The sequence below is a fragment of the Tupaia chinensis genome, unplaced genomic scaffold (genome assembly GCF_000334495.1).
Source record: "Tupaia chinensis unplaced genomic scaffold, TupChi_1.0 Scaffold000014_1, whole genome shotgun sequence".
NCBI lineage: Eukaryota > Metazoa > Chordata > Mammalia > Scandentia > Tupaiidae > Tupaia > Tupaia belangeri.
The window spans coordinates 4,164,974-4,190,946 of NW_006159444.1; the positions used below are offsets into that span (position 1 = coordinate 4,164,974).

Consider the following 25,973-nt stretch of genomic DNA (forward strand, 5'->3'; position numbering starts at 1 on the left):
CCCGCCACTGCCTTGGCATGGGCCTGGGGGGGCCACGCTGAGCCCGGGAGGGCCCGCGCAGGTCCCGCTGGTTGCAGCCTTGGCGCAGGGGGGGTGTGCTGAGCCCGGGAGGGCCCGCGCAGGTCCCACCGCCGGTCGCTGCCTTGGCGCGGGGCCCCTCGAAATGATCTTTATGTCAATGCAGGACTTTTTACTAGAACGGGCATGGGTCCTTAAAGTCACAGTCATATAACGATGTCATTGTCAATTATGAGATCAATTTCTCATTTATTCAAAGTATATTTATTAGGTGCCCATAGTAAGCTAAGTTTTGAATGTGAGAAATGTGATTTATTGTTAAAAGATAATGAAGTTCTCAGTTTCTTCAGTGGCACTAAATCCAGCCTCATTAACTTGAGATAATCAATTTGCTTTAACTACCCTATGTTGGTGTTTTGGGCTTACCCAGAGATGCACTAAATCAAGTAAGCACAACATAAGACTCAATGATGCACAAATCAGAAAGTTGGAGAATTTTATCTTCCCATGCCAATAAAAAAAAAGTAAATCTGATTCTTATAACAAAAACTTAAATATCTTATCAACATGTGAAATGCTTGTTTCTTTTGTATTTTGTATACCTTTGAAAAACACCCACAATTTTCATCACTAAATACATTAGTAGTATTTGCAAATTGGATTGAGATCATTATTTATTTATTTATTTATTTATTTGGTTAAGAATTTTATTTTTTATTCCCTGTGTGACAGTGCATGCCTGGATTCTTTTTTTTTTTTTTTTTTTTTTGGAGAGATTTTTGCTATAGGGCGCGTGCGCTCGCCAGACAGACAGAGAGACATAGAGACAGAAAGTGAGAAATCACCCCCCGGGAGGGATGGTCACGCCGCAATCCCTTCTCCTCCATTCTCCTCTCAGGATCTTAGGCACACATGCACACGCGCCTGGCATGAGTTTTAAACCACCGGGTCCGGGACACGAACCACGGTCGACTACGTGGGAGTCCAGCGACATAGTCATTACGCTAACTGCTGGTCCCAGTACACGCCAAGATTCTTAAAATCTACAGTCTCTTGATCCCTTGACTTCCTCTTCCCTGAGATTCTGTCCCTCATTCTGCCCTGGCCACCTTCTCCATAGGCATAGCCTGGAATTCTTATCTCCACTACCTGCAATCCCTCTGCAATCTCTTTGTCACACATCTCACCCTCCAACCAAACAAGTCCTCTCCCCTTTGTGCCCTATAATCCACTGATCCAGCTGCCTTCTTGCCACCTCCTATTCTCTTCATTTCATTACTTCCTTTGTACTTGGCTCAGATGGAATGCAGTTATCACTATATATACCTCCAGTGCCTTATCCACATCTTGCTTTGTCCTCCTATCCTGGTAAGAACTAGTGCTGACTAAAGCCAACTCTGCCTTGTTCACGCCCACACACATAGGGCTGACTGTGGCTGGAGAAAAGCACCCCTCCAGGCACAGTGGCTAAATGACTAACCCAAGTGGGTCCTTAATTCTGCCTGGCACTCCTAAGGCATTTCCCCACTCCTTTTTCTCCCTATTCCCTCTCCATTTCTGGGACGACTATATCATACCTTGTCTACTCAGACCTTTCACACCTCCTCCCCATCCTCACTCTTAGCTGATGACATTGCTTCCTTTTTCTCTGAGAAAATAGAAGCAATCAGAAAAGAATTTCCGCAAGCTCCCACGGCCACATCAACCCACCTACTTGCATCTGTGCCTGAACACTCAGTCTTCACTTCTGTTACTATGGCTGAACCATCTGTGCTCCGAGCTGAGGCTAGCCCTTCCACGTATGCACTAGTTCCCCCACCAAAGACAACTATCATTCCTCCTTTCTTCATTTTTCCTCCCTATCTCTCTCTGATGGATTTTTCCCACTCGCAAAGAAATATGCTGTCACTTCTCTTGTTTTGCCCTACTTCCTCTTCCAGCTATTGTCCAATTATCCCTTCTTTCGCAGCAAGACCCTTTGAGAGAATTGTCATTTTTGTTTCAAAGTTCTCTTGCATTATTTCTAGAACCTATTCCAATTGAGTCTGCCCTTATTATGCTTATCAGGGTTTGCCTTGCTTCTGATCAAATGTTCTCAGTTTTCATCTCATCTTACCTCTTGGATTGAGACTTGACCATTTCACCTAGTTTTTCCTTCATTCTTGAAACACTTAACATTTTTTTTTCCTGTACAGTGTGTGCATTTAGTGGAAAGACACAGAGAGGGGGAAAGTAAGGAATCACCCCCCAGGGGGATGGCCATGCCACAATCCCTTCTCCATCATTCTCTTCTTGGGATCTTGAGTATTCCTGCACATATACCCAGTGTTTTTCTCTTTTTTCTTTTCTTTTCTTTTCTTTTCTTTTCTTTTCTTTTCTTTTCTTTCTTTCTTTTTTTTTTAAGAGATATTTTTGCTACAGAGCACATGCACTCACTGGAGAGACACAGGGAGACAGAAAGACAGAAAGTGAGAACTCACCCCCTAGGGAGGATGGCCATACTACAATCCCTACTCCTCCAGTATCTCTTCAGGAATTTGGACATGCATACACATGCACCCTACATGAGTTTTAAGCTGCTAGGTTGAAAATTTGAACTGCAGTTGACTACATGGAAGTCCAACAACGTAACCATTATGCCATCTGTTGATTCCAGCCCAGCATGTTTTTCAAACTGCTGGTCCAGGGCTGGATCTGCGCAGTCAGACATGCGGGATCCAGCTCCCTTGACTATTACACCATCTGCTGACTCTTGAAATGCTTTCTTTGTTTGGTTTCTTAGTTTGTTGAATTTTGTTTTATTTTGCCTTCTTTTTTCCCACTAGCTACACCTTTCTAGTCTTTTCTGGTATTTTAACAAGTATTTATCAAACATTCTCCATGTGCAAACCATTGTTTAGGCATTTGTGATACACCTATTAGCAAAACAGAAAAACATCTCTGTCCTTATGTAACTTACCTTCTAGTGAAAGGAAACAGATAAAAATTATAAATATAATGAATAAATAAATTTAGATTAGAAGGTAAAGGGACAGGGAACACTATCTATAGTTATAGTTTTAAATAGGGTATTTAGCAAAACCTCACAGAAAAATAATATCAAACAAGTGAAGACATTCCCAGCTCAAGCCCTTGGCCTTGCCACACTGCTGGAATGTTCTCTTCCCTCATCCTGAAATTTTATGCTACTAATATTCCCATTACATCCTTCCTCTATATTTCCTTATTTATTTATTTATTTTTCCAGAAGGCATGGACATTCACCAGGGAGAGAAAAAGCACCATCCAATGGGGCATGGTCATACCACAATCCTTTTTCGTCCACTTTTCTCATATCCAAATTTTGGGTGTGCACATACATGCCCCCAGTGTGCTTTTCAAGCCACCAGAACTGGGATTTGACCACTCTTGGTCATATAAGATTCAGGTTCCCATTAATAGGGTTCAACCTATTTTGCCATTGCACCCTCTTCTTCATTTTTATTGGGTCTTTACTGAAAGGTTATCTCTTCATCCATCCTTTTCTGACCACCTCATTTGAAGCTACAACTTCTCCAAAACTTCCTCTCTGTTTGATTTTTCTCTCTAGCACTTATCGTCATTCCAGTTGTTAACTATTTTATGATTTAATCATTTTTATTTAAAAATTAAATTTAGTTAAACTAAATTAAATGTAAATTTAATTTTTTTTGTACTTTTGTCATAGAGTATATACAGTCACCAGAGAGGGACAGAGAAAGAGAGAGAAATTGAGAAACCACACCCCGACCCCCAGGGGGATGGCCATGCTGCAATCCCTTCTCAGTTCTTGGGGAATCTGGGGCTTACACACAAACATGCCTAGCATGTTATTCAAGCCACTGGGTCTGAGACTTGAACTGCTCAGTCAGACATGCAACTACCTTAACCACCACCAGACTACTGGCTAGTTCCTGCTATTCTAGCTATTTATCTTATTTATTGTTTAATTTCCTGAACCATAAAGTCAGCTCTATTAGGGCAAGAATTGTTGTTTTATTCACTGTTGACTCTCCATATTCAGAGTCTCAAGATCTTAATTTGATCAATATTGCTAACTTCTACATTCTAGCAATTTATTTACTTGACTATATCTTCAAAATTATTGGCATAGGGCTGGCCCTGTGACCTGGCAGCTAAAGAAGCTGAGTCCCACATGGCTGACTGAGTGATGCTAGTCCGAGACTCTACAGCTTAAGAAACATGCTGAGATGGGAACCGGGGTGTGCCTGCAGCCCTAAATACCAACAAGATGGAAAAATAGAGGAGAAGGGATTGTAGTGTGATCATGACCATTGCAGGGAGCTGTCTACTTCTCCTTCCCTCTCTGTCTTTCTCTGGTGAGCACATGTGCCTCTGGCAAATTAAAAAAGTATCGCATAAAATTGTTTAAAACATGCATTTAAAGGGCTAGCCAGTGGCGTGCTGATTTAGGTGGCTGGATCCTACATGGATGACCATGCGGCTTGAATCCTGGACCCAGTGGTTTTAAAAAACCTCAAGGGTATGTGCATGCCCAAAATCCCAAGAGGAGAATGGAGGAAGAGGGACTACCAGATTGCTTTCTCACTCTCCCTCTTTCTCTCTCTCTGTCTCTCTTCAGCAAGTGCATTTGCCTTATAACAAATACACACACACACACACACACACACACACACATATATATACACACACACACATATTTTTGTAATTTTTTTATGTATCTGTGTTTAAGTTACCTTTTCCCCAGTATTATTTTATTTATTTATTTATTGGAGAGGTTTTTGCTATGTGCTCACATGTGCTCACCATAAAGACAGAGAGACAGAGAGACAGAAAGTGAGAAATCATCCCCCAGGGGGGATGGCCACACCGCAATCCCTTCTCCTCCATTCTCCTCTTGGGATCTTGGCACACATGCACACGAGCCCGGCGTGAGTTTAAGCCACTGGGTCTGGGACACGAACTGTGGTCAACTACATGGGAGTCCAGTGACATAGTCATTATGCCAACTGCTGGTCCCCTCCTCCAGTATTATTCCGTTGTTCCTTCTCACTTTCCTAAATACACTTTGACATTGTTGACCTGCTACCGTGTCCTGTCTTTTACTGTCTACTTTCTTTTTGTCGTTGCTTTTGTTTTTACTAAAGGGCAGGTACACTTTCCATAGAGAGGCTGGGGTCAAGGGAAAGTGAGAAAGCTCCCCTGGGGAGGATGGACATGCTGCAACCTTTTTTTCCTCCATTCTCCCCTTGGGATTATGGGTCTGCATATAAACATGCTTGGTGTGTTTTTCAAGCAGCCAGGTCCTTAACCACCATGCCACTAGATTGGTCCTCCATTCAATTTCTTGCCAGAGGAGTGACTGTCCTTTCACAGTACTGCTATTGTTGTTGTGTGAGACTACACTAGGTTAAGGATGCAAGGCATATGATAGGATATTGTTTCAATAATCGATATGTGGCTTGGACCAGGGCGATACTTGTAGAGATGGTGAGAAAGGTCAGATACTGTGGGGGGAAATTACATATATAATTTCATGAGGGAAAACAAGATGGACAGGCTTCTTCAACAGGGTCTCACACTGCAATCCTCACCCCAGACTTCTCAGCGAGCCAGGACCATGAGATCATGAGAATATACACTCACCAGTGTGTATGGGTCAACCTGGGAACCAGATCCCAATCTTTTATATGACTCCAACATCACAGAGTGGCACTCTACTGCTTTGTCATCATGGCTGGGCAAGATTCTGAATATATTTTGAAATCAAGAAACATAATTCTCAGCATTAGATATCGATCATAGGGGAAAAGGTTACCATAAATGGCAGTATAATTTTAAGATGAGCAACTAAAAAAACAATGAAATTTATTTTAATTGAGAAGGGAAGATAATGAAATCCAGCTACTGTGTGTCCCTATATTCCAAGGGAAGCAGGTGTATTAAGGGCAGGATATCTTCAGTAGAATAGGCATGATTGTCCTTGTAAGGTGCAGCTCAGATCATTTCACCACTCTGCTCAAAACTTCTCATCAGCTTCTATCTTCTTAAAATTAATATTGAAAGTTCTTACTGAGGCCCCTTTCTTCTTTTTCCTTTATCCAACATCTTGCTACTTGTTCCCTTTTCTTTATCTCAACCATTGAGAGAGGTATTGACAATTCCCACTATGATGTGGAATTGTCAATTTCTCCTTGTAGTTCTATCAGTTTTGCTTTATGTATTTTGAAACTTACATTAGATATATTCCAGTTCATGTTAATGTATCTCCTATAAACTTAAAAGTTTCATCATTAAGCAATTTAATGATTTCTGCTCTAGAGTCTATTTTGTCTGGTATTCATATTATTATTAATATTAATATTGGGACCAGCAGTTAGCGTAATGGCTATGTCGCTGGACTCCCACGTAGTCAACTGCGGTTCGAGTCCCGGACTTGGTGGCTTAAACTCACGCCAGGCGCGTGTGCATGCGTGCCCAAGATCCCAAGAGGAGAATGGAGGAGAAGGGATTGCGGCATGACCATCCCCCCCGGGGGATGATTTCTTGCTTTCTGTCTCTCTGTCTCTCTGTGTCTGTCTGGCGAGCGCATGCGCCCTATAGCAAAAACCTCTCCAAAAAATATAAATATTAATATTAATACCATACCATCTGGTGATATGGTAGTTAAGATGGTTGGATCCCACATGGCCAACTGCATGGTTCAAGTCCCAGACCCAGCAGCTTGAAAAACACTCCAGATATGTATGCATGTATGCCCAAAATCCTGTGAGGAGAATGAAAGATATGAAATTTTAGTGTAGCCATCCCCCTGGGGGTGATTTCTTATGTTCCTTCTCTCTCATTATCTCTCTCAGTCTTCTCCTGGTGAGCACATATACCTTATAGCAATTTTTTTTTCTTTAGAGAGATTTTTGCTATGGGGCACATGCACTTGCCAGAGACACAGAGAGAAATAGAGAGACAGAAAGTGAGAAATCACCCTCAGGAGGATGGGTATGCCACAATCCCTTCTCCTCCATTCTCCTCTTGTGGTTTTGGTCACATATGTATATGTGCCCAGTGTGAGTTTTAAGCCACTGGGTTCAGGACTCAAGGTCCAGTAAACTAACCGTTACACCATCTGTTAACCCCCCATATCAATTTTTATAAATATGATTATACTGCATCCAGCATATGGCATAATAATTGCATCATTGGATTCCCACATAGTCCACCGTGGTTCGAGTCCCAGTCCCTGTGGCTTAAAATTCATACTGGGCGCATGTGTGTGCATACCCAAAATCCCGAGAGGAGAATGGAGGAGAGGGGATTGCATCATGTCCATCCCCTCTGGGAGATGATTTCTTGCTTTTAGTCTCCCTCTCTTCCTCTCTTTCTCTGGTGAGTGCACATGCCCTATAGCCAAAACCTAAAAAAAAAAAAAAAAAAAAAAAAAAAAAAAAAGAAAAGAAAAGAGAAGAAAACAAGCAAACAAAAAACTCCTATACTGTTTTCTTTGCTTAATATTTGCCTGACATGATGTCATGATGTTTTTAATTCTATTAATTTTAAACTATTCACATTTTTTGCTTAATTTTAGTTTGTTTATTTCTGATACAAAGAGAGAGAGAAAAAGTGCAAGGTAGGTACCTTTTATAGGTTGCCATCATGCCAAGGTCTTTCCTTCAATTTCCTAGCCTGTTAGGATCATGGACACACATGGGTGCATCCAACATGTTCAGGTCAATTCAGATTCAAACCCATGACTTCCATGTGGCTTCAGTACCATACTCATGGCTGAGCCACTATGCATGTTCTTACTATTTAGGAGTATCTCTTATAAAAATAGAAGTTCTATTTTGTTATTTGTCTTACCAGATAATCTTTGTTTTTTAACTAGTAAATTTATATTCAATTCACACTTATCTATAGTAATTTATATACTTAAATTGATTCTTATCATCTGACTTTTGCTTTTTATTTGTCCTATTTTTTTCCCTGCTTTCTTACTATTTATAAATTGAGGTCTTGTTATTTGCTTGCTTGCTCATATTTTTACTCCATACTTTCCCCTTTATTATCTTGAAACTTATAAACTTTAGCTGCACAGTATCATTTCCCTTGAAATTTGATATACATACCTAACAAAATTCCAAATTAATCCATTCTTTAACCCCTTCCTAATTAATACAAGGAATTAAGAATATTTTAACTAGAATATTTAACTAGGATATATTAACTAGAACTAAGAATATTTTAACTCCTCCTAACTTATTTTTTTAACTCCTCCTAACTTATATAGCTTTTTGTTAATTATGAAGTTGCTGATACTTTACTAGCGCCATCAATTTTTTTGTTTCTGCTGGTTCTCACTCATGGTGGCTTGTTTCCTGTGGTTGGTAGCTCTACTTTCCTCCTATTGTATTAATAATAGTGTCTGCTACCAATTGGACCATGTTAGTCCTTGCTGGGGGTTCTAGCTAGATGGAGAAGATCCAGTTTCTGTATTCTCTCCTTCTTCACTTTATAAAATTAAATCTTTCACAGAAATTATAGATATTTACCCAGGACAATTTGGCTTTTTCAGTTTGCTTTTGCTCACAGATCTGTGATGCAATTTTGAGACATATTTTACTGAGAATGGAAGACATAAAGGTTTCACTAATTTCCTGTGAACCCAGAAAAGTGAATTAAAATTATGTTTTTGCTCACCATTTAGTAAGAGGACCTTTCAGAGGAACCAGGGTCATCATGCCGGCACAGAAGTTGTCTTATAATATATGTGAAAATTTTGTTTGTTTTGATACTTTGTGAAGACTTTGTCAATGTACTAGATATTAAAAATTGCCACATATGGCCCAGTAGGTGATATGGTGGTGGTTAAGGCACTGGACTCCCACATGGCCAACTGCAGTTTGAGTCCTGGAACTGACAGCTTGCTTTCTTACTTTCCTTTTCTCTCTCTCATCAAAATTTTAAAAAATAATAGTAATAAATAAAATAAATAAATAATTTTTAAAAAAAACTTGCCATATACAATAGATCAGAAGTAGCCTCAGGAGGTGGCTCTGAGATTGCCCTACAGTCTCTTGAGGGTGTTTTAGCCAAGACTCTAAGCCATAAAATGTGTCTGGATGTGATAAAGGAGGTAGAGAGTGACTAAAATCTTAGCATCAGTAGGTTCACTGAGTAGCTGCTCAGGAATCTGTCCTCTGTCCTCTTGTGATCAACTCTTGATGGCACACAGTATCCTCCTCCATCTGGGCACGTGATTTGCAAATATCTGTACATTTCCTACAGACTCAAAGCAGGTCTAATGTGATCACAGCAAAATATATCAGGATAGAAATGATTTGTCCCTGAGGGTTTTTTTTTTTTTTACAATGTTTAGATGTCACTTATATGTGACGAACACAGGTAGACTTCAAAATTTTAATTTATAATATATGGGAATCCAGTGTGTCTCTTTTGGATTTGTGCTGTTTTGCTTCTATTTTTTCAGTTAACCCATTAAATTTTGATACAAGAGAAACAATACTAATTTTTATTTATCATTGGGATAATGTGTCTTACCTTTCAATGAACGACACACTGTTGAGTATTTATTCTGCTTTCGGGAAATGAGCAAAGTCCTAGAAAATATGGCATTAAAGGAGATTTCATTTCATTCTTTCCTTGCTTCTATGCAAAAAGTTGGCTAGAGACTGTGAAATACTTGTTCGTTTTTTATAAGTTGTGTACAGTGGAAACCACAGCAAAAGAATCAAGGAAAATGCAAATTAGCCTAAACAAATGAATCAAACGGGTGAAATTCTATATAATCGATAAAGAATACACATGCACATCATATTTGATCTCCTCACTGTTCTATGGGACAATCTCTACTTGTGTGACATTTTCTAAACAAAGGGATATTTTCAAAATATATTGTGATATACTTGACTTACTTTCAGTGACAAGGAAATAGCACCTTAAAATAATCTGCATGCATTTAAAATAAGGCAGCAGTAGAGAGTCTAATATCTTCTATTATGAAAGGGTTAAATTTCTTATGCTCCATTTTAAGCTTTTAGAAACCAACATATTCAAAATCAAGGATGGAGAAAACTACTAAAATCACTGTTTATAGCACTAATTACATTTTCCCTTGGCTCATGTGCCTTTAAAATGTCTGAATGCATTGCTGTGCAAGTGTCATGTGTGTTTAAAAGATGCCATAATTATTAGATCCCAGCTCTAGCCTAGTGCCTTCTATGCAGGCACTGGGCTCCTGTTGAAGGTAAAAGCCTGTGATAGCCACCAAGCTGCATATGAACGTGGCAGCAGGATCAGATTGTTGAATACATTGACTCATCGGTGCATGCTGGAAATTATGCTTCTTAGCCTCCTGTGAACATGTTCTCTCATTTTTTATTTTTTTAAAACTGTATCTTAGGATCTGCTTCAAAACACAGATGCCCACAAAAGAGCATTCCATGAAATCTACCGGACCAGGTCCGTTAACGGGATCCCTGTGCCATCTGATCAATTAGAGGACATGGCCGAGAGGTAAGAGATTGCCTGGTTTTCAGTGAAATCTCTTTTTAAAATGCGAAGTGGATGCTTTTCATATTTATTTTCTTTTCAATGAATTTTTTTTTCTATGAAGATGCTAGCATTTGGTCATTAAAAAGTGGGCTCCCATAACATATGCTAAGAATGTCAACATTCTAATGCATTATTCACTGAAAAGAGTGAACCTGAATGTACCCACAGCTTGCAGATTGCAGAGATGGTTTCTTCAGTGCCTGTATTTTTATTCAGTACTGTAAGGAACATTATGTAATATTGCAAAAACAGCTTATAAAAGAAACAGACGAGAGATGTGTTGGCAGGGGAAAGAACTAAATCAAATACTTCAATCAATCACGTTTCGCCTGTAGACCCAGAGCCAGAAAAGGAATCAGATCTGCAGATTGTGTGATCAGCCAGGATGTAGAAGACCTGTGGCCACATTATATTTAAGGCTGACACCTAACAGGTTAAGTAAGCATTGTGCTGTTACCAGTAGTTACCTCCTGTAAATTCTCGGTGTTTTATTTCTAGGTTTCATTTTGTTTCCTCCACATCAGAGCTGCACTTAATGAAAATGGAATTTCTAGAATTAAAGTACCGTCTGCTCTCACTGCTGGTTCTTGCAGAGTCAAAGCTGAAGTCTTGGATCATCAAGTACGGCAGGAGAGAGTCAGTGGAACTGCTTCTGCAGAACTACATCGTAAGTCTCTGGTGGCTGGACAGGGAAATCGGATGGCCCATGGGTGTAGCATCTAACACCTATCCATTGATTTAATGCTGTTATTTCAATCTTTAAATTAAACACAAAGGTATCTCTTTGTTAAACGGCTTAGGAGTTTATGAGATGTTCACAGTCATCTGAAATGTAAAACTATATTCTGGGAATTTGATTCTTGAAAACTCAGTAGTTTAGAAAAGTTTTGCTGCATTGTTAATATTGAACCATTGTGACTGGCTTTATTACTTAGGGAAAAAAGTTTTTGCATTGCATACCCATCTCTGATTGGAACTCTATTGAAACAGAACGAAAACCCTTAAGGATTAATTTTGTGTCTTGTAAAATTGTGTCATGAGTAAACTAAAACAATTCTTAACTGTCCACATGGAGATTGTGTGTGTGTGTGTATGTGCATGTGTGTGTGTATGTGTGTGTGTGTGTTTGTGTGTGTGTTTTAATTCCAGTGTGTATTTCCCAGAGCTTCATTGTTCTTCTGAGCACTTGGGAAGAGTACATTGTTGTCTGTGAATCTTTGTACCAACTTCACTTTTAAAGTTTATCTCCTACTTAGACTTCCAGTGCAGATAATCTACATCTACATGGAAAACAAAAGCCCTGTATTAATGAAAGAATCAGGTTGTTCTAGCAGTTTCCATTTGTATGTAATTAGGGTATTATATTTATTAAGGACAGTTTATTTCTTAATCAACTAAACATGCCTTCCCTGTAAATTTATTTTGTAATACAAATTAATTTTTATAAAATTAATGTTAATAGGGCTTCTCAATCTTGTACTATTCCATTTAAGTTTAAATACAAATTCTAACCAATAAATCAATAAGCTTTTAAAACATAAGCCCATTTATAAGCTGATTAGTCTCAGTGACTCTAATATGTTGTGCTTGAATATTTATCAAAAACATGTCCTTACTGAACAACTTAGAACTATAACCTCTTTTGCTACATTTTAATTTCATTTTCTAAATGATGAGCAAACAACATATATTTGAAAACATAAGATTTAACTAGTATATAGTAACATCTTTTTCCAGATGTACTAAAATTGTCTAAAAAAATACCTGTCAGCCTATGTGAAATCTGTTATGATATGCTCCTTGATTCATTTTTAATTGCCTTGGAAACTAATGATGAATCCAATTTTTAAGGTCAAACAATCACATTAGTTCTTTAAATATTAAATACAAATGTGCATTTATATTTTCATGTTTAGTCATGTCAAATGATACACTCCCAGCCCAGCATTTGATTATACAGGATGGATATTTTGTTCGAGCTATTTAAGAACTACCAGCTCAGGCTTAAACCCCTAATGGGATTGTTCCACCAGGCTCATGTTCCAATACAATGATGTTAATAATTTCCTTTGAACTTTCTCAAAGGATATATAAATAGAAAGTTGTTATTAATGATAAAAGTCAGTACTTCCTTTCTATTCCATCGAGTTAAAGAGAAATTCACCAAGTTACTCATTTTAAGCTGCTTTATAACTTTCAAAATTATTTGTAAAATTGCTAATTGCCCTATATACATACATAGCACACAGCTTCAGCCTTTTTTTTTTTTTCAAGTTTTACTATGGGTGAGTGCATTCACCAGAGACAGACAGAGAGAGAGAAAGTGAGGAAATGTCCCCTGTGGTGGATGACCACATCAAAATCCCTTCTCCTCCAGTCCCTTCTGGAGTTTGGGGCGCACATGCCGAACTTGTTTTTCAAGCTGCTGGGTCCAAGACTGGAACCCCAAAGTAGGCCATGTGGGATCTAGTGCCTTAACCACCATGCTACCTGCTGGCCCTAGCATATAGCATATTTTAATGAACATTTCCTCATATTCTTCTGGTGAAGAATGCCTATTTATGGCACATGTTTCTCTTTCATAAAGACTTTTAAGATAATTTTTTTAATTTAATAGCTTTAATAAGTGTGAGTTATTGAGTATTTCACACATGCTACAATATTTTATGTACTGTCTTTCATCCCAGTGATAGCTTTATGGACTGGGCATTTTCATACTATTTTATACTCTGAAGAAATAATGTAGAACCATTGAATTTGTGGTTTTATTTTATTTATTTAGTTAGTTAGTTAGTTGTTAGAAGGCAGGTGTGCTTGATGAGGGAGAGGACGGGTGTGGGGAAGGAGGAGAAGAAAGCATCCCTCAGTGAGGTGAGGTATGGTCACATTTAATCCCTTCTGGGGATTACAGTCTCAGATCAGATATTCTAGGTGGCACAGTTGGTAAGATGTGGAGCCACAGTTTGAATCCAAAAATTTTCTAAATCAAAATTGCTTGTGCTTAAGTACTGAGTATTACTGTCTAAAAATAATTGTCTTAAAAAAAAAGATTAAAAAAATTGCCAGAAGATATGTGTACTTACCAGAGAACGACAGAGAGAGGAGAAAGCACCACACAATGGGGCCTGTTGATGCCACGCTCCCTTCTCCATTTTCTCCATCCTATATGGGTTTGGGGCATACAAACACATACATGCACCTGACATGGTTTTCAAGCCACTAGGCTGGGATTCCAACTGAAGTCAGCCATGAGGGATGTGGCTCTCTTAACTACTAGGTTTTGGGCCAACCCCTCAAAATACTCTTTTAGCATTAAAGACTGATTCATTGATATGATATCTGGTGTCCCCATGAACTCAAGAATGTAGCTCTCATAAATACTAATTCTACTTAATATAGCTCTATCGTTGACTATATTTTATATCCTGTAGGCCGACAGTTGCTGTTAGTTATGTACTGTGTCTTGGGATGAGGAGGAATGTTTATAGTGTGGTTTGAGGGTGAGGAGGAACAGTGAAGCTTAACTACTAGTCACAGAAGAATGAGTTTGAATCTCTGTTCAGCCCCTACCATCCCTTTGACTTCTTAAATAACTTAATTTTTAGTAAGAGTGACTTTCCTAGATTTTAAATAATATTAGTAATACTAGTGATAATATTAATAGAATAATAGAATTTTGCTAAGGAATAAATACTGGTATGTACTATTTTCCTCCTATATTACACCCATAGAGTTTCCCCCTTTTTTTGAAAATTTCTAGAAAGCCATTCTCTTTAGAATAAACTACTTCAAAAAACTTGAAGACTTTCAGATAAAATTATGAAGTCAGTTTTGTTTTGTTTTGTTTTTTGACAGATTTTTGCCATAGGGCACACGAGCTTGCTGGAGAGACAGCAAGAGAGAGAGAGAGAAATCACCTCCCCAGGGGGAATGGTCACACCACAGTCCCTTCTCCTGCAATCCTTTCTTCTCCATTCCACTCATGGGATTTGGAGCATACATACACACACACCCAGTGTGAGTTTCAAGCCTGCTGAGTCCAGGTTTCCAACTGTCGTCGGGCATGTGGGAGTACAACACAATAAGCACTAAATCACCTACTGGCCCTAAAGTTGTTGTTTTCTTAAATGTAGTCCTTAGGCCTTGTTTTTTATTTCTTTTTTTTTAAATGTATTATAATGAGCCTATGCTACTACATTGTCTAGTAATCAAGGTACTATTAAGGCCCAAAGTCCTTACCCTGAAATCTCAATGTAGTCATACTCATCTGCAAAAAAGAAAAAATAATCTACTTTTTTAAGAATTAGAAAATTAGAGAATATACTTCCTAGCTCAAGTATGCAACTACTGACTATTTTAAAAAAAACATTGAAAAAATTTTCACAAATGCTTGTCATGATTAATTTCAATCACCTGCTGTTTAGTGACTACATCCTGTAATGTAAATCAGAAGATAACTGGTCTGGTTCTTGTTAAAATTGTTGACAATGATCATTTAGTTACTACAGTCTTCAACTTTACTATGGAAAAAAATAGGATAACATTTCTTTCTTTTTTTTTTTTTTTTGGAGAGGTTTTTACTATAGGGCGCATGCACTCGCCAGACAGAGAGAAACATAGAGACAGAAAGCGAGAAATCACCTCCCCGGGGGGATGGTCACACTGCTTCCCTTCTCCTCCATTCTCCTCTCGGGATCTTGGGCACGCACGCACACACGCCCGGCGTGAGTTTTAAGCCACCGGGTCCGGGATGTTAACTGCGGTCGACTACGTGGGAGTCCAGCGACATAGTCATTACGCTAACTGCTGGTTCCCGAAATAGGATAACATTTCTGTCTTTCACATAAAAGAAAAGAGGAGCTGTTAATGTAGACTGTATAAGTGTAAAATAAGTTATGTGACTGTTTACTGTTTCTAATTATTTTGTTAATCGAAATAGGCCATCCTGATGAAACCACTTACCCTCAAAAAGTTTATTTTTAAAATCTCAAGAGATATGATTTAGTTCTCTTTGAATGAAATTGGTGAGTTTTTTTTACTTATAGCTGTATTCATTTTGTGAGAGTTGAAATTTAGTCACTAATATTTCTAATTTAGTGACATAAGAGGTATCTCATTTTTCTTTACATACCATCAACTTGGTATAGGAGCTTGACACCCTATATTCAACTTCAATAAAGGAACTTGATATCCCATATTCAGGATTTCTATTTTGAAAGAAATAAACTGATCTTGTCATTACTATTTTAAATATACACTTGTAATTACTGTTGTGTTTTTCTAAGAGGCATGTCTAGACAGTTCACAGTAGACAAGGAGATATAGAAGTCTTCTGTTAAAATGAGTTTAATAGATGAAATAATTCATGTTACTAAATGTATTTACTCCTTATCCAGAAAAAAGGGTTAAATTAAATGGACCAATAAAAAATAAACAAATAAAGCATCTTCCCTCAAAAATTAATTTCCTAGTCTCCCTAACAGAAAAGCTCAAAAATATCTTAGTAAATCCTGACAACATTTGTAATATTCTCAAACCTCTTTTTCTCCTCTCCATGAACTAAAAATGACACTGGGAATACGTTTTTCTCTCATGTTCATTTTAATTTGTAAGCTACTCTAGCAAAAGTATATTTGGTTTTTCCTGTCCAACACAAGCACTATTTTTCATTTCATTTCTTTGACAATTAGAACAATTGTTTCCTCATTAGCTTCTTGAAATTTGTGGCAAAGCTACATGAAGATTATTTTTACTTTACCAGATAAAATTGTCTTTTCAATTTCTTACACAGTGTCTTGAACAATTAGGTGTACTTTTCTATTTTGGATAAAATCATTACTTGCTTGTTTTGTTAAATTATTCAAAAAGGAAGCTCTAGTAAATTATTCTCTGCCCAGCCGGAAATAGGAACAGGATAGAAGACTAAATAATGAATTAATTACATTACTATTGTCTTTATTCTCAAAGAAAAATAGTAAAATCTATTAAAGTTATTTAATTAAGTTTGTATCATGGACCCTCTCATTTCAGGTAGCTCACAGCTTTGACAACATTATTTATTTTGCCCCTCAAGAATAATTTAGAAGTAAATGTTTATAAATATAAAATGATATCAAATGTGTGTGTGTGTGTATGTGTATATACACACACACACACATTTATATATAATGTTTTAAATTCGTGTCTCAAAGTATTAGCATCATGATAAGTTTTGATCACTGAAAATCTAGCGATACCTGGGAACCTGCTGTATGAGTAGTTTTTCACCTACACACAAGCCTTTTGTGTCTTCATATTAGACATTTAGAACATCCCATACAGGACTTTAGCATGTTTCTGCAGGCTAATTTTGCATTTCATAATAGTGACACTTATGAAGTATTTTAATGGATTTGAATTATAGAAACTAATTATGCTATTAAAAGAAATTACAGAGCCTGTGGTGATGTTAACTAATTGCATCGATTTTCTACTTTAGAAAACCAAGAATAATTTTTGAAACAGGAGTGATTTTATATTTCATGGAGTTAAGTGTAATAAAGTTTATGTAAGGTTTTTTGTGTGGGTGTTCTCAATTTTATAGTATTTGTCTTCTGACAGTAACCCCATTACATGCATAAAGATATAGTTATAAATGTGTCTTATCTGTAACTTTTTGTATTAGGTAATTGAAATATGAGACCATTGATAACATGGATGGAATATGTGATTATTTTTACATTTTCTCTTTTTTTATTTTAAGGGAAGTGTTTGGTGTCATTTATTCATAATCCCAAATTCTTCAGAGCAGTCACTCATCAAGATTAATGTTCAAAAAGTAGCAAAATCTCGCAACTAAACTACAGTGGGACATTTTAGCATATTTCTCCAAACTTAGTGCATTTATACTTAGGTACAGGCTCTTTGGAAAAACTTCTACTCTTTAAAAAGTGAACCCTTGGTGAAGAAAAAATGGAATATTTTTCTCAATCTAGTGCTGAAATAGAATTTTAACCATGGAATCAATTTATGTACTCAGGATAATCTGAGAGGTTATTTGTGCCAAGAAAATTAAATTTGTGTTTTCCAGAAGAGTAAGATTGACATCTTTCAATATATTTCTGACTTATTGAGGAAAATTGACTTTGCCATTTCTACATAAGTCTGATGGTTGCTGTCTCCTAACTGTTCCTCCTTTTGTAGTCTTTCATAGAAAACAGCAAGTTCTTTGAGCAATATGAAGTGACGTACCAGATCTTGAAACAGACAGCAGAGATGTATGTCAAAGCGGATGGTTCAGGTAAAACACACTGCAGAACAGGCTGCAGGGCTGACCGCAATAGAGTTTAGAACCTTCAGGTTCCCTTGGGATCAGACCTTTACTCCCCTCTGCAGAATCTCTGTGTGACCTTGCCATTGGCCAGTACTGCACATAATGCATTCAGTCCCTGGACTTAATGAAATGCCTAACCTGTATAATCATACTCCTGTGTGTGTGAAATCTCCTAAGAAAGATAGAAATAAACATTCATTTTCTAAATTCTAATTTTTCAACCTATTTTTAATTCTAAGGATTACATGCAAAAATATTGAATAACATGAATGCCATAATCAATAAAGGAGAGCTCAAGTTAGTGTGAAGACACAACTTGTAAAACATACTTGTTTTTGATTCATCAATACGTCCGACACATTTATTAAAAATGGTCTCTTGAATTTGTGACTGATTCTATTGCACATTTCTGTAACAGACCATCGGGGAAAAAAATGGAAGACTTAAAGTACAAAAAAAGGATGTAATTGGTTTCATCTGTTTCAGTGGAAGAAGCTGAGAATGTGATGAAATTCATGAATGAAACCACCGCTCAGTGGAGGAACCTGTCAGTAGAAGTTAGGAGTGTGAGGAGCATGCTGGAAGAAGTGATTTCTAACTGGGATCGCTATGGCAATACTGTGGCTAGTCTTCAAGCCTGGCTAGAGGATGCTGAAAAAATGCTAAACCAAACAGAAAATGCAAAAAAGGTAAGATTGTTGAATGCAAAAAAAAAAAAAAGACTTAGATTTAGAAATGAGAGACTTTTAGAGCTTAGTTCATTAGGGAGTGTGTATATATATACACACACTTACCTGATGGACAGTCAGCCAAATTCAATGGGCAGCAGAGGGCGCTATACCCACACTGAGTTCTGCAGTTGAAGAGGCCTGTCTAGGGCCCTAGGCTTTGTGGATTTTCTAATTCAAGAGGCAATGAGAACTTTGGCTAACATAGTACCAAATCTGTGTGGTAACATACAGCAATTGAAGAGCTAGACCATCCATTTTTATCCTTCTGAGATTCTTTTTTGTATTTCATCAACTCTCAGTCAAGGGTCTCATTCTGGGGAGGGATGATTTTATTCTCGCAGGCTAAAGTGGGTATGTGGGCATGTGTGAGAGTTACTATTTCACTTTAATGTCACTTATGTGTAAATATCACATGAAATGGACTGATTTCTGTAGATATACTTTTTAATGGGAGCCACACATTTTCACATAGAAAATCAATGAATCAGTAAAGGATATCAGAATGCCAGGCTCCCATTAAGACATATAGGAAATACATTAGACTTACTGCTTGCCATTCAGGGTGGGTTTATCTAGTGCTGTTTATACACGCTTTTCCATTCTGCATCTCACATAGATGGTGTAGCTGAGGAAAGCAGTACTATGTGCTTGTACAGTTGTTGGCTTTTCTGACCAGACCATCTACCAGACCAGTAGATGTCATGTATGTTAATTTGATCCAAAGGAATATATCCACCAGAAACAGAAGTGTTCTCATCTATTTATGTGGGAAGTCCTCCCACACACGCTTTTGAAAAGGATTTTGAATTATTTTTGGTATCCTTGGTTTTCACTGTGATGCATGCGTGTATGAGCATGTATGCACACCCTCTATCTCAGTTTAAATGAATAGGAGGCTGTTTAACTGCCAACTGTGCACCCTTAAACAAATTATTGGAAAGGATATTTTTGCCTTAAATGTTTTTTTTTTTTATCTTTTTTTTTTGGAGAGATTTTCGCTATAGAGTGCGTGCGCTCACCAGACAGACAGAGAGAGACAGAAAGCGAGAAATCACCCCCCAGGGGGGGATGGTCACGCCGCAATCCCTTCTCCTCCATTCTCCTCTCGGGATCTTGGGCATGCACGCACATGCGCCCGATGTGAGTTTTAAGCCACCGGGTCCGGGACGCGAACCACGGTTGACTAAGTGGGAGTCCAGCAACATAGCCATTACACTAACTGCTGGTTCCCTTGCCTTAAATGTTTTGACTCAGATATTTAATTGAAATTTTTTTCATAGATGATTTATCTCCATGATTATGCATTACCTCAATATATCATGTTCAGATTTTGAACTCAGAACTAACAGGAGTTTAGGGCTCAGTCACAGTGGCTTACACTGCGAAGATACTGCTGCTCAGAGGCTGAGGCCACAGGGGAGGTCTGGACTTGATTTCCAGCCAGACCTAACAGGCCAGGTGTGATGATGCATACCTGTATGTTAGCCAGGTGGAAGACTGGGAAAGGAAGAGCCTGACATGAAAAGAACCTGCTCCAAATTTTTCTCTCTTATTCTTAAGTAAATATTAGACAGGTAGACTCAAAATTGCATTTAATTTTTTTTCCTGACAGTCACAGATTTTGTCCAATAGTAGTATGCCTTTCTTATGATGCTGACACTTGTATTTACTAGACCAAAGACCATGCCCAAGTGACTTACACTTGCAGAAATTCAACCTTGCCATTTATGAAACAGGGATAATGGAAAATAGTCTTTTGTTTTGTATTCAACTAAAGATATGGCATAGATGTTTTTATAAAAAGATTCTCCCTGTTTCCACTTCATATTTTGAAACTCTTCATTAAAAATATGAGGACTGGCAGATGGTGGTTAAGGGCACTAGACTCTGACATGACTGACTGTGGTTTGAGTCCTGGACCTGGAAACTTGCTTTCTCATTTTCCTTCTCTCTCTCTCTCTCACTCTCTCTCTTTAACCTCTTTCAAAATTTGCACAAATTTTAGAACAAATCTATCTGGTTATTTTAATATTGGTCACTAATATTTGTTTATGGTTTGTAATGATGAATATTCCTTATTTTTTAGGATTTCTTTCGGAATCTACCCCATTGGATTCAGCAGCACACGGCCATGAATGATGCTGGCAATTTTCTAATTGAAACATGTGATGAGATGGTTTCCCGTGACCTTAAGCAACAATTACTGTTGCTAAATGGACGTTGGAGGGAGCTATTTATAGAAGTCAAGCAAGTACGTCTTTCAAATCTGTATACCCCTCAAACATGTATGTATTATAAATGTCATGATAAGCAGTCTGGTTAGAGATGATTTCATTTTTATGACATGGGCTTATTAAGGCAGAGTACCATTTTCATTAAAACTGGTATGTTTTATAGTTGATTTTTCATTGTTTTGCATTTATAATGGAGGCACATTACAGAATGTATATAGTTTGATTAAGGATTATGTTGACATATGGAGCCTACTTTTATGGAATGATTTGCATTTTAAATCATAGGTCTTCATTGCTATGCTAGTTCTTTTCTGCCTCTCAAAGTATTTGGACATACTTCAAGTTTATCTAAGATAAGAATCAGAAATTAGAGTCTTTCTTACCGTGTAACAGTTCCAGAGAAAATGCAAAAGAGAAGGCTGTGGGCTTCTAGAGTCTTGGTTAAATGGTTTTTGCAATGCCCCTATCCTTTTTTTAACAGTATGCACGAGCTGATGAGATGGACAGAATGAAGAAAGAATACACAGACTGTGTTACTGCTCTGTCTGTGTTTACAGCTGAAGCTCACAAGAAACTTTCTGAACCTTTAGAAGTCTCTTTTATTAATGTCAAGCTACTAATTCAAGACTTGGAGGTAAGGGGCTTTGAGATCATAAAATGAAAAAAATCTGTTCTACTTCTAAAGTAAAGACCAGCAAGTTTACTCAGATCATTGGAAAAGCTGTTTTGATATCTCCTGTGCCTCTTATAAAAATAAATGTTAGTTTTTTTTAAAAAAAAAGATACGCTTTGGTCATGTAAAGTAACATCAAAATGATTTTTCTATTTAGAGATTTTTTTCCTGTAACCAAATTGGAAAGCGTGAGGAAAAAACAGAGGACATATATAGAGAGCACCTCTATATAAACCCTTCCAACAAGAAAGGATAAATTGCATGAACTGTGGTATTTACAAATATTGAATAACCTGCAGCTCTAAAAGTGAAGTAGTGGAACAATGTTTAGTGACACATAAAGATTTTACAATCTATTACTAACCTAGAAAAACAACACTATCGTTGTTTTGTTTTTGTGAAAATTAGAAATGGCTGTAAACACACACAGGAAGGAAGATTCATGATGTAATGATTAAGACATTGACTTTGGTTATCACTATGTGAGAAGACTATAATTAATTTAGATTTTTATTATCATAATAGCTCTAATTTGTAAGTTTCTACCCTGATAATATGTTATCTTTTAAAGAAAAAATGCTTTATTTTTATAGCCAGATATGCCAAATTCTTAGCAGGCATTTATATTATTGGGTTGTCATGAAAGTCATGACACATTTTTACATAGAAAAATACTTCATGACTTTCCTGACAACCTAATATATAATATTTCCATACTACTTTAACCTTTTCTTGAAAGTGAAAAGATTACTTAAGCCAATCTATGTTGACTTTTTTGGTCACCCCAAAGGAACACGTTTATTTATTAGTGTATTAGCAAAATACATTAGTAGTGGAGGTAAGCAATGACTGGAGTCCACAGAATTTTATACGGTGCACATTGGCTTTTATTTTGCCTTGTAGAATCCTGACATTAAAAGGAAACATGTCATATGTTAATCTGTTTCAATGATTCGTGCAGGATATCGATCAGAAGATGCCTGTGATGGATGCTCAGTACAAGATGATTACAAAAACAGCACACCTCATCACCAAGGAAAGCCCCCAAGAAGAAGCTAATGAGATGTTTGCAACCATGTCTGGGCTCAGAGAGCAGCTAACAAAGGTACAGACAGATATGCTTCGTTGTACAGGGTGCGATGTGCTCCAGTGATGCCTTCAACTTGCCTATGCTTCCGCCTTCATGCAACAGTGCACGTTTACTTGTTAATAAATCATCTTTTGTTTCTTCTTTCTTTCTTTTCTTTTTTTCAAAATGTTGCTACAGGGCATGTGTGCTCACTGGGGAGAGAGAAAGAAAGAGAGAAAGCACCAATAGGGGGGTTGACCACACTGCCAGCTATTCTCCATTCTCTTCTCAGGAGTTTGGGAATGCATGCACACTAACCCAGCATGTTTTCCAAATCGCTGGGTCTGGGACTCAAACCACACAGTTGGCCTTGTGGCATCTAGCCACCTTGACCAACCAACATGCCACTTGCTGGTCTATTCATGTTTTGTTTCTTATTGGTGTTCTTGATTTAGTAACTTGGTCATTAGTGTGAATTTAAGAAGTAAAAGTAGAGCACTGATACCAAGCATGAGCTCTGTTAAGTGCTATAACTATATTTTAATATAAAGGTAAGTATTTGGGAAGAGGGCAATTAAATGTGAAAAAAAATATATAGAGGGAGAGAGAGAAGATGAGATCATTAAGTTTAAATTATACTTAATTGAGATTTATTTGACATACTTCTGCTCTAAGTTTATTTCTAGTATTTTATGCTAGCATAGCAACAAAGCAGTGGAAATTCTATCCTCTTCAGCTCACAGAGCTCACCTTAAATTTAAGTTCACCTTACAGATATACAGATTTATGCCACTTCTGTGCAAGGAACTTGATAGATATAAGTCAAAAGCATAAGCATTTTCTATTCTATTGAGGAATTTTCCTTAAAACTTTATAAATTCCATTAAGATCTATTATCTGTTTACATTTGAATTTTAGGAAGATGGTATCTTTTTCAAAGTCTGCTGAAATTGGGTAGTTAATTTCTGATAAAAGAGAGCTGTGACTAGACCAGCAAGTGGTGTAGTAGTTAAGGCAGGTGGATCCCACATGGCTGACTTCTGTATTTGAATCCTAGACTCAAAGACTTGAAAACCACATGTGCATACCCAAAATCTGGAGGAGAGTGGATAAGAACAGGTTGCAATGTGGCCATCCACTCTGAGGGAAATGGGGATGGTTTCTCATTTCCTCTCTTTCTGTTTCTCTCCAATGAGCTCACATGCCCTATACATTTTTTTTTAAAGAGAGAAGTGACTATATAAATTAATAGAAACATTTTGTAATGAAGAATTGGAAAATAAAGAAATTTAAAGTAGCAAAACTTTTTAAAGAGGAGAGAAAAATAGAAGAAAAAAGAATAACCGGTGTGAAACCAGTAGTGGGAAATTAATGAAAACGTAATAAATGCAAGAAATGAATGTAAGAAAAATCATGGTCTTGGAAAAAAGAGAAAACTGCATCTGTCAGTCTGGCATACATTAGAACATTCATTTTCAATTCGTTTTATGCAACATGTAAATTAGCATGATTTATAATTTAATGGTAATGAGCAGGAATAGAATGACAATTTTGGCTGCCAACAGAATTTAGTGAAGAATGGATACAATTTGAACCCAACATTTTCATTTGATAACTTTTCAGTGGCTTTGGGAGGATTATCTGGGTTCACACTCAGCCTGGGTCAGGTTGAGTGGTTTAGGGCAATCCCTGAAAAGGCAACTTGTACTGTGGACACATTTTAAGAGATTATGCTTTCTCAGTGCTGTTTCAGATGCAGCATCTTGAGAGTTTTCCACTGTATCCAGAAAAGGTCAATAAAGCACACTTATTTTTATACACATTAGTTTTATTTATTTTTATGATTATGGCTCCCCCGTTTTTTATACCCTATTTCTTTTTTGTTATCATCATAATCTTCTTTATATTACATTGGATTACATATAACTTTACAGTGTATTACATTGCTTTTTCAAAAGGGAATGCCATGCATGTCAGTCAATACAGAGACATTAATCTCCCCGCTTCATCATTCAATATCTTTTCTATGTTTTTCCTCATCTTTATTATTATCATTCTAATTATTTTTTAAACAGTCAATCACTATTTCTTATTTTGCTTGTAAAAGACTTTACCCATCATGAAATACTTCTCAGACCAATTCAGTTGAGAATACTATACATGTCATCATCAACAGGTAGTAAGCCATATCTGTTTTACACATTAGTTTTGTTCCTGGTTCTGTTCAAAGTAATTTTCTTAGGGTCTTGTTACAGTAGGAGGATAAGTATTGTATAAGTAATGTATAAGTAATGTGTCCTTCAGACAGGATATTCTAGAATGTGTAAATATTTGTGCATAAATAATTCTAGGATTTAAAGATACAACAAAATGTCACCACTGCCACCACCACCACCACCCACTTTTTTTCGAGAATTACTTTTGGATACTACTGATATATTGGGTTATTGGAAAAGTCATGTTGTATTTTTCTATGCAAAAATGCTTCATGACTTTTCCAACAATACAATAGTTAGCATATTATTGTATTTATATTTTATAAAAAAAAAAACAAAGAATGATCTACAAATAAATACAGATTAATTTCCTTTCCTGGGTTGTCTGAAAGTTTTAATAATACATTGAGGGGCAGCTTGTGGCTTAGTGGTTAAGGTTGCTGGATCCCACATGGCTGACGGTGTGGTTTGAATCCCAAACTTGGAGACTTGAAAAATATGCCAGATGCATGCGTGTGCATGCCTGAAACCTTAAGAAGACCATGGAAGAGAAGGAATTGCAGTATGGCCACCCCCCTGGGCATTGCTTTCTCACTTTCCCTCTCTCTCTCTGGCGAGTGCATGTGCCCTACAGAAAAATTTAAAATGATAATAATATTTTGTTAGCAACTCTAAGTAAAATGATTAGGAGTGAGAAGTTCTAAGAGAAGTATAAGGTCCTGGAGTCCAACATAAATGTGACAAGGCAAACACTTTATGGAGTTCTTGATCTTGGGAGCATATGGCTACATCATGAAGTTAATGCAGCTGTATAGACTAACAGTTTTTGAAGGACAGGTGACGGATAAGGGCTGGGCAACTTCAGACAAAGGGGACAACCCCAAGCATGGGAACCTTCATGTGTCAGTTGGTACATGACATGAATGCTTAGGAAGAGTGGGACGCTACTAAGCAGAGAGTAGTGAAGTGTGGAGCTGGTGGGAGGTAGGACAGTGGAGGCCTGTGTGGGAAGAGTGCATCCCCAAGTTTGTGGTTTGTCTGAGGTCAAAAGCTCATGTAGGTGAGCTCTTGAAAGGATATCTGGTAGGCACAGATTGGTTCAGGCAAGTAATAAGTCAGGACTGTGTTAGGTCACATTTGAAGGCCAAAGG

General features: G+C 37.3%; 1 protein-coding gene across 1 annotated transcript in view; it reads left to right on the top strand.

Moving 5' to 3' along the window:
* SYNE1 (spectrin repeat containing nuclear envelope protein 1) overlaps positions 1–25,973 on the top strand; it is a 596,966-nt gene that overhangs the window by 189,239 nt on the left and 381,754 nt on the right. Inside the window, exons 13-19 of the mRNA XM_027769865.1 lie at positions 10,436–10,548; positions 11,086–11,254; positions 17,770–17,866; positions 18,386–18,588; positions 20,717–20,881; positions 21,346–21,498; positions 22,499–22,642. Coding sequence (XP_027625666.1) covers positions 10,436–10,548; positions 11,086–11,254; positions 17,770–17,866; positions 18,386–18,588; positions 20,717–20,881; positions 21,346–21,498; positions 22,499–22,642 — 1,044 coding nt within the window. The remainder of the gene's footprint in view (positions 1–10,435; positions 10,549–11,085; positions 11,255–17,769; positions 17,867–18,385; positions 18,589–20,716; positions 20,882–21,345; positions 21,499–22,498; positions 22,643–25,973) is intronic.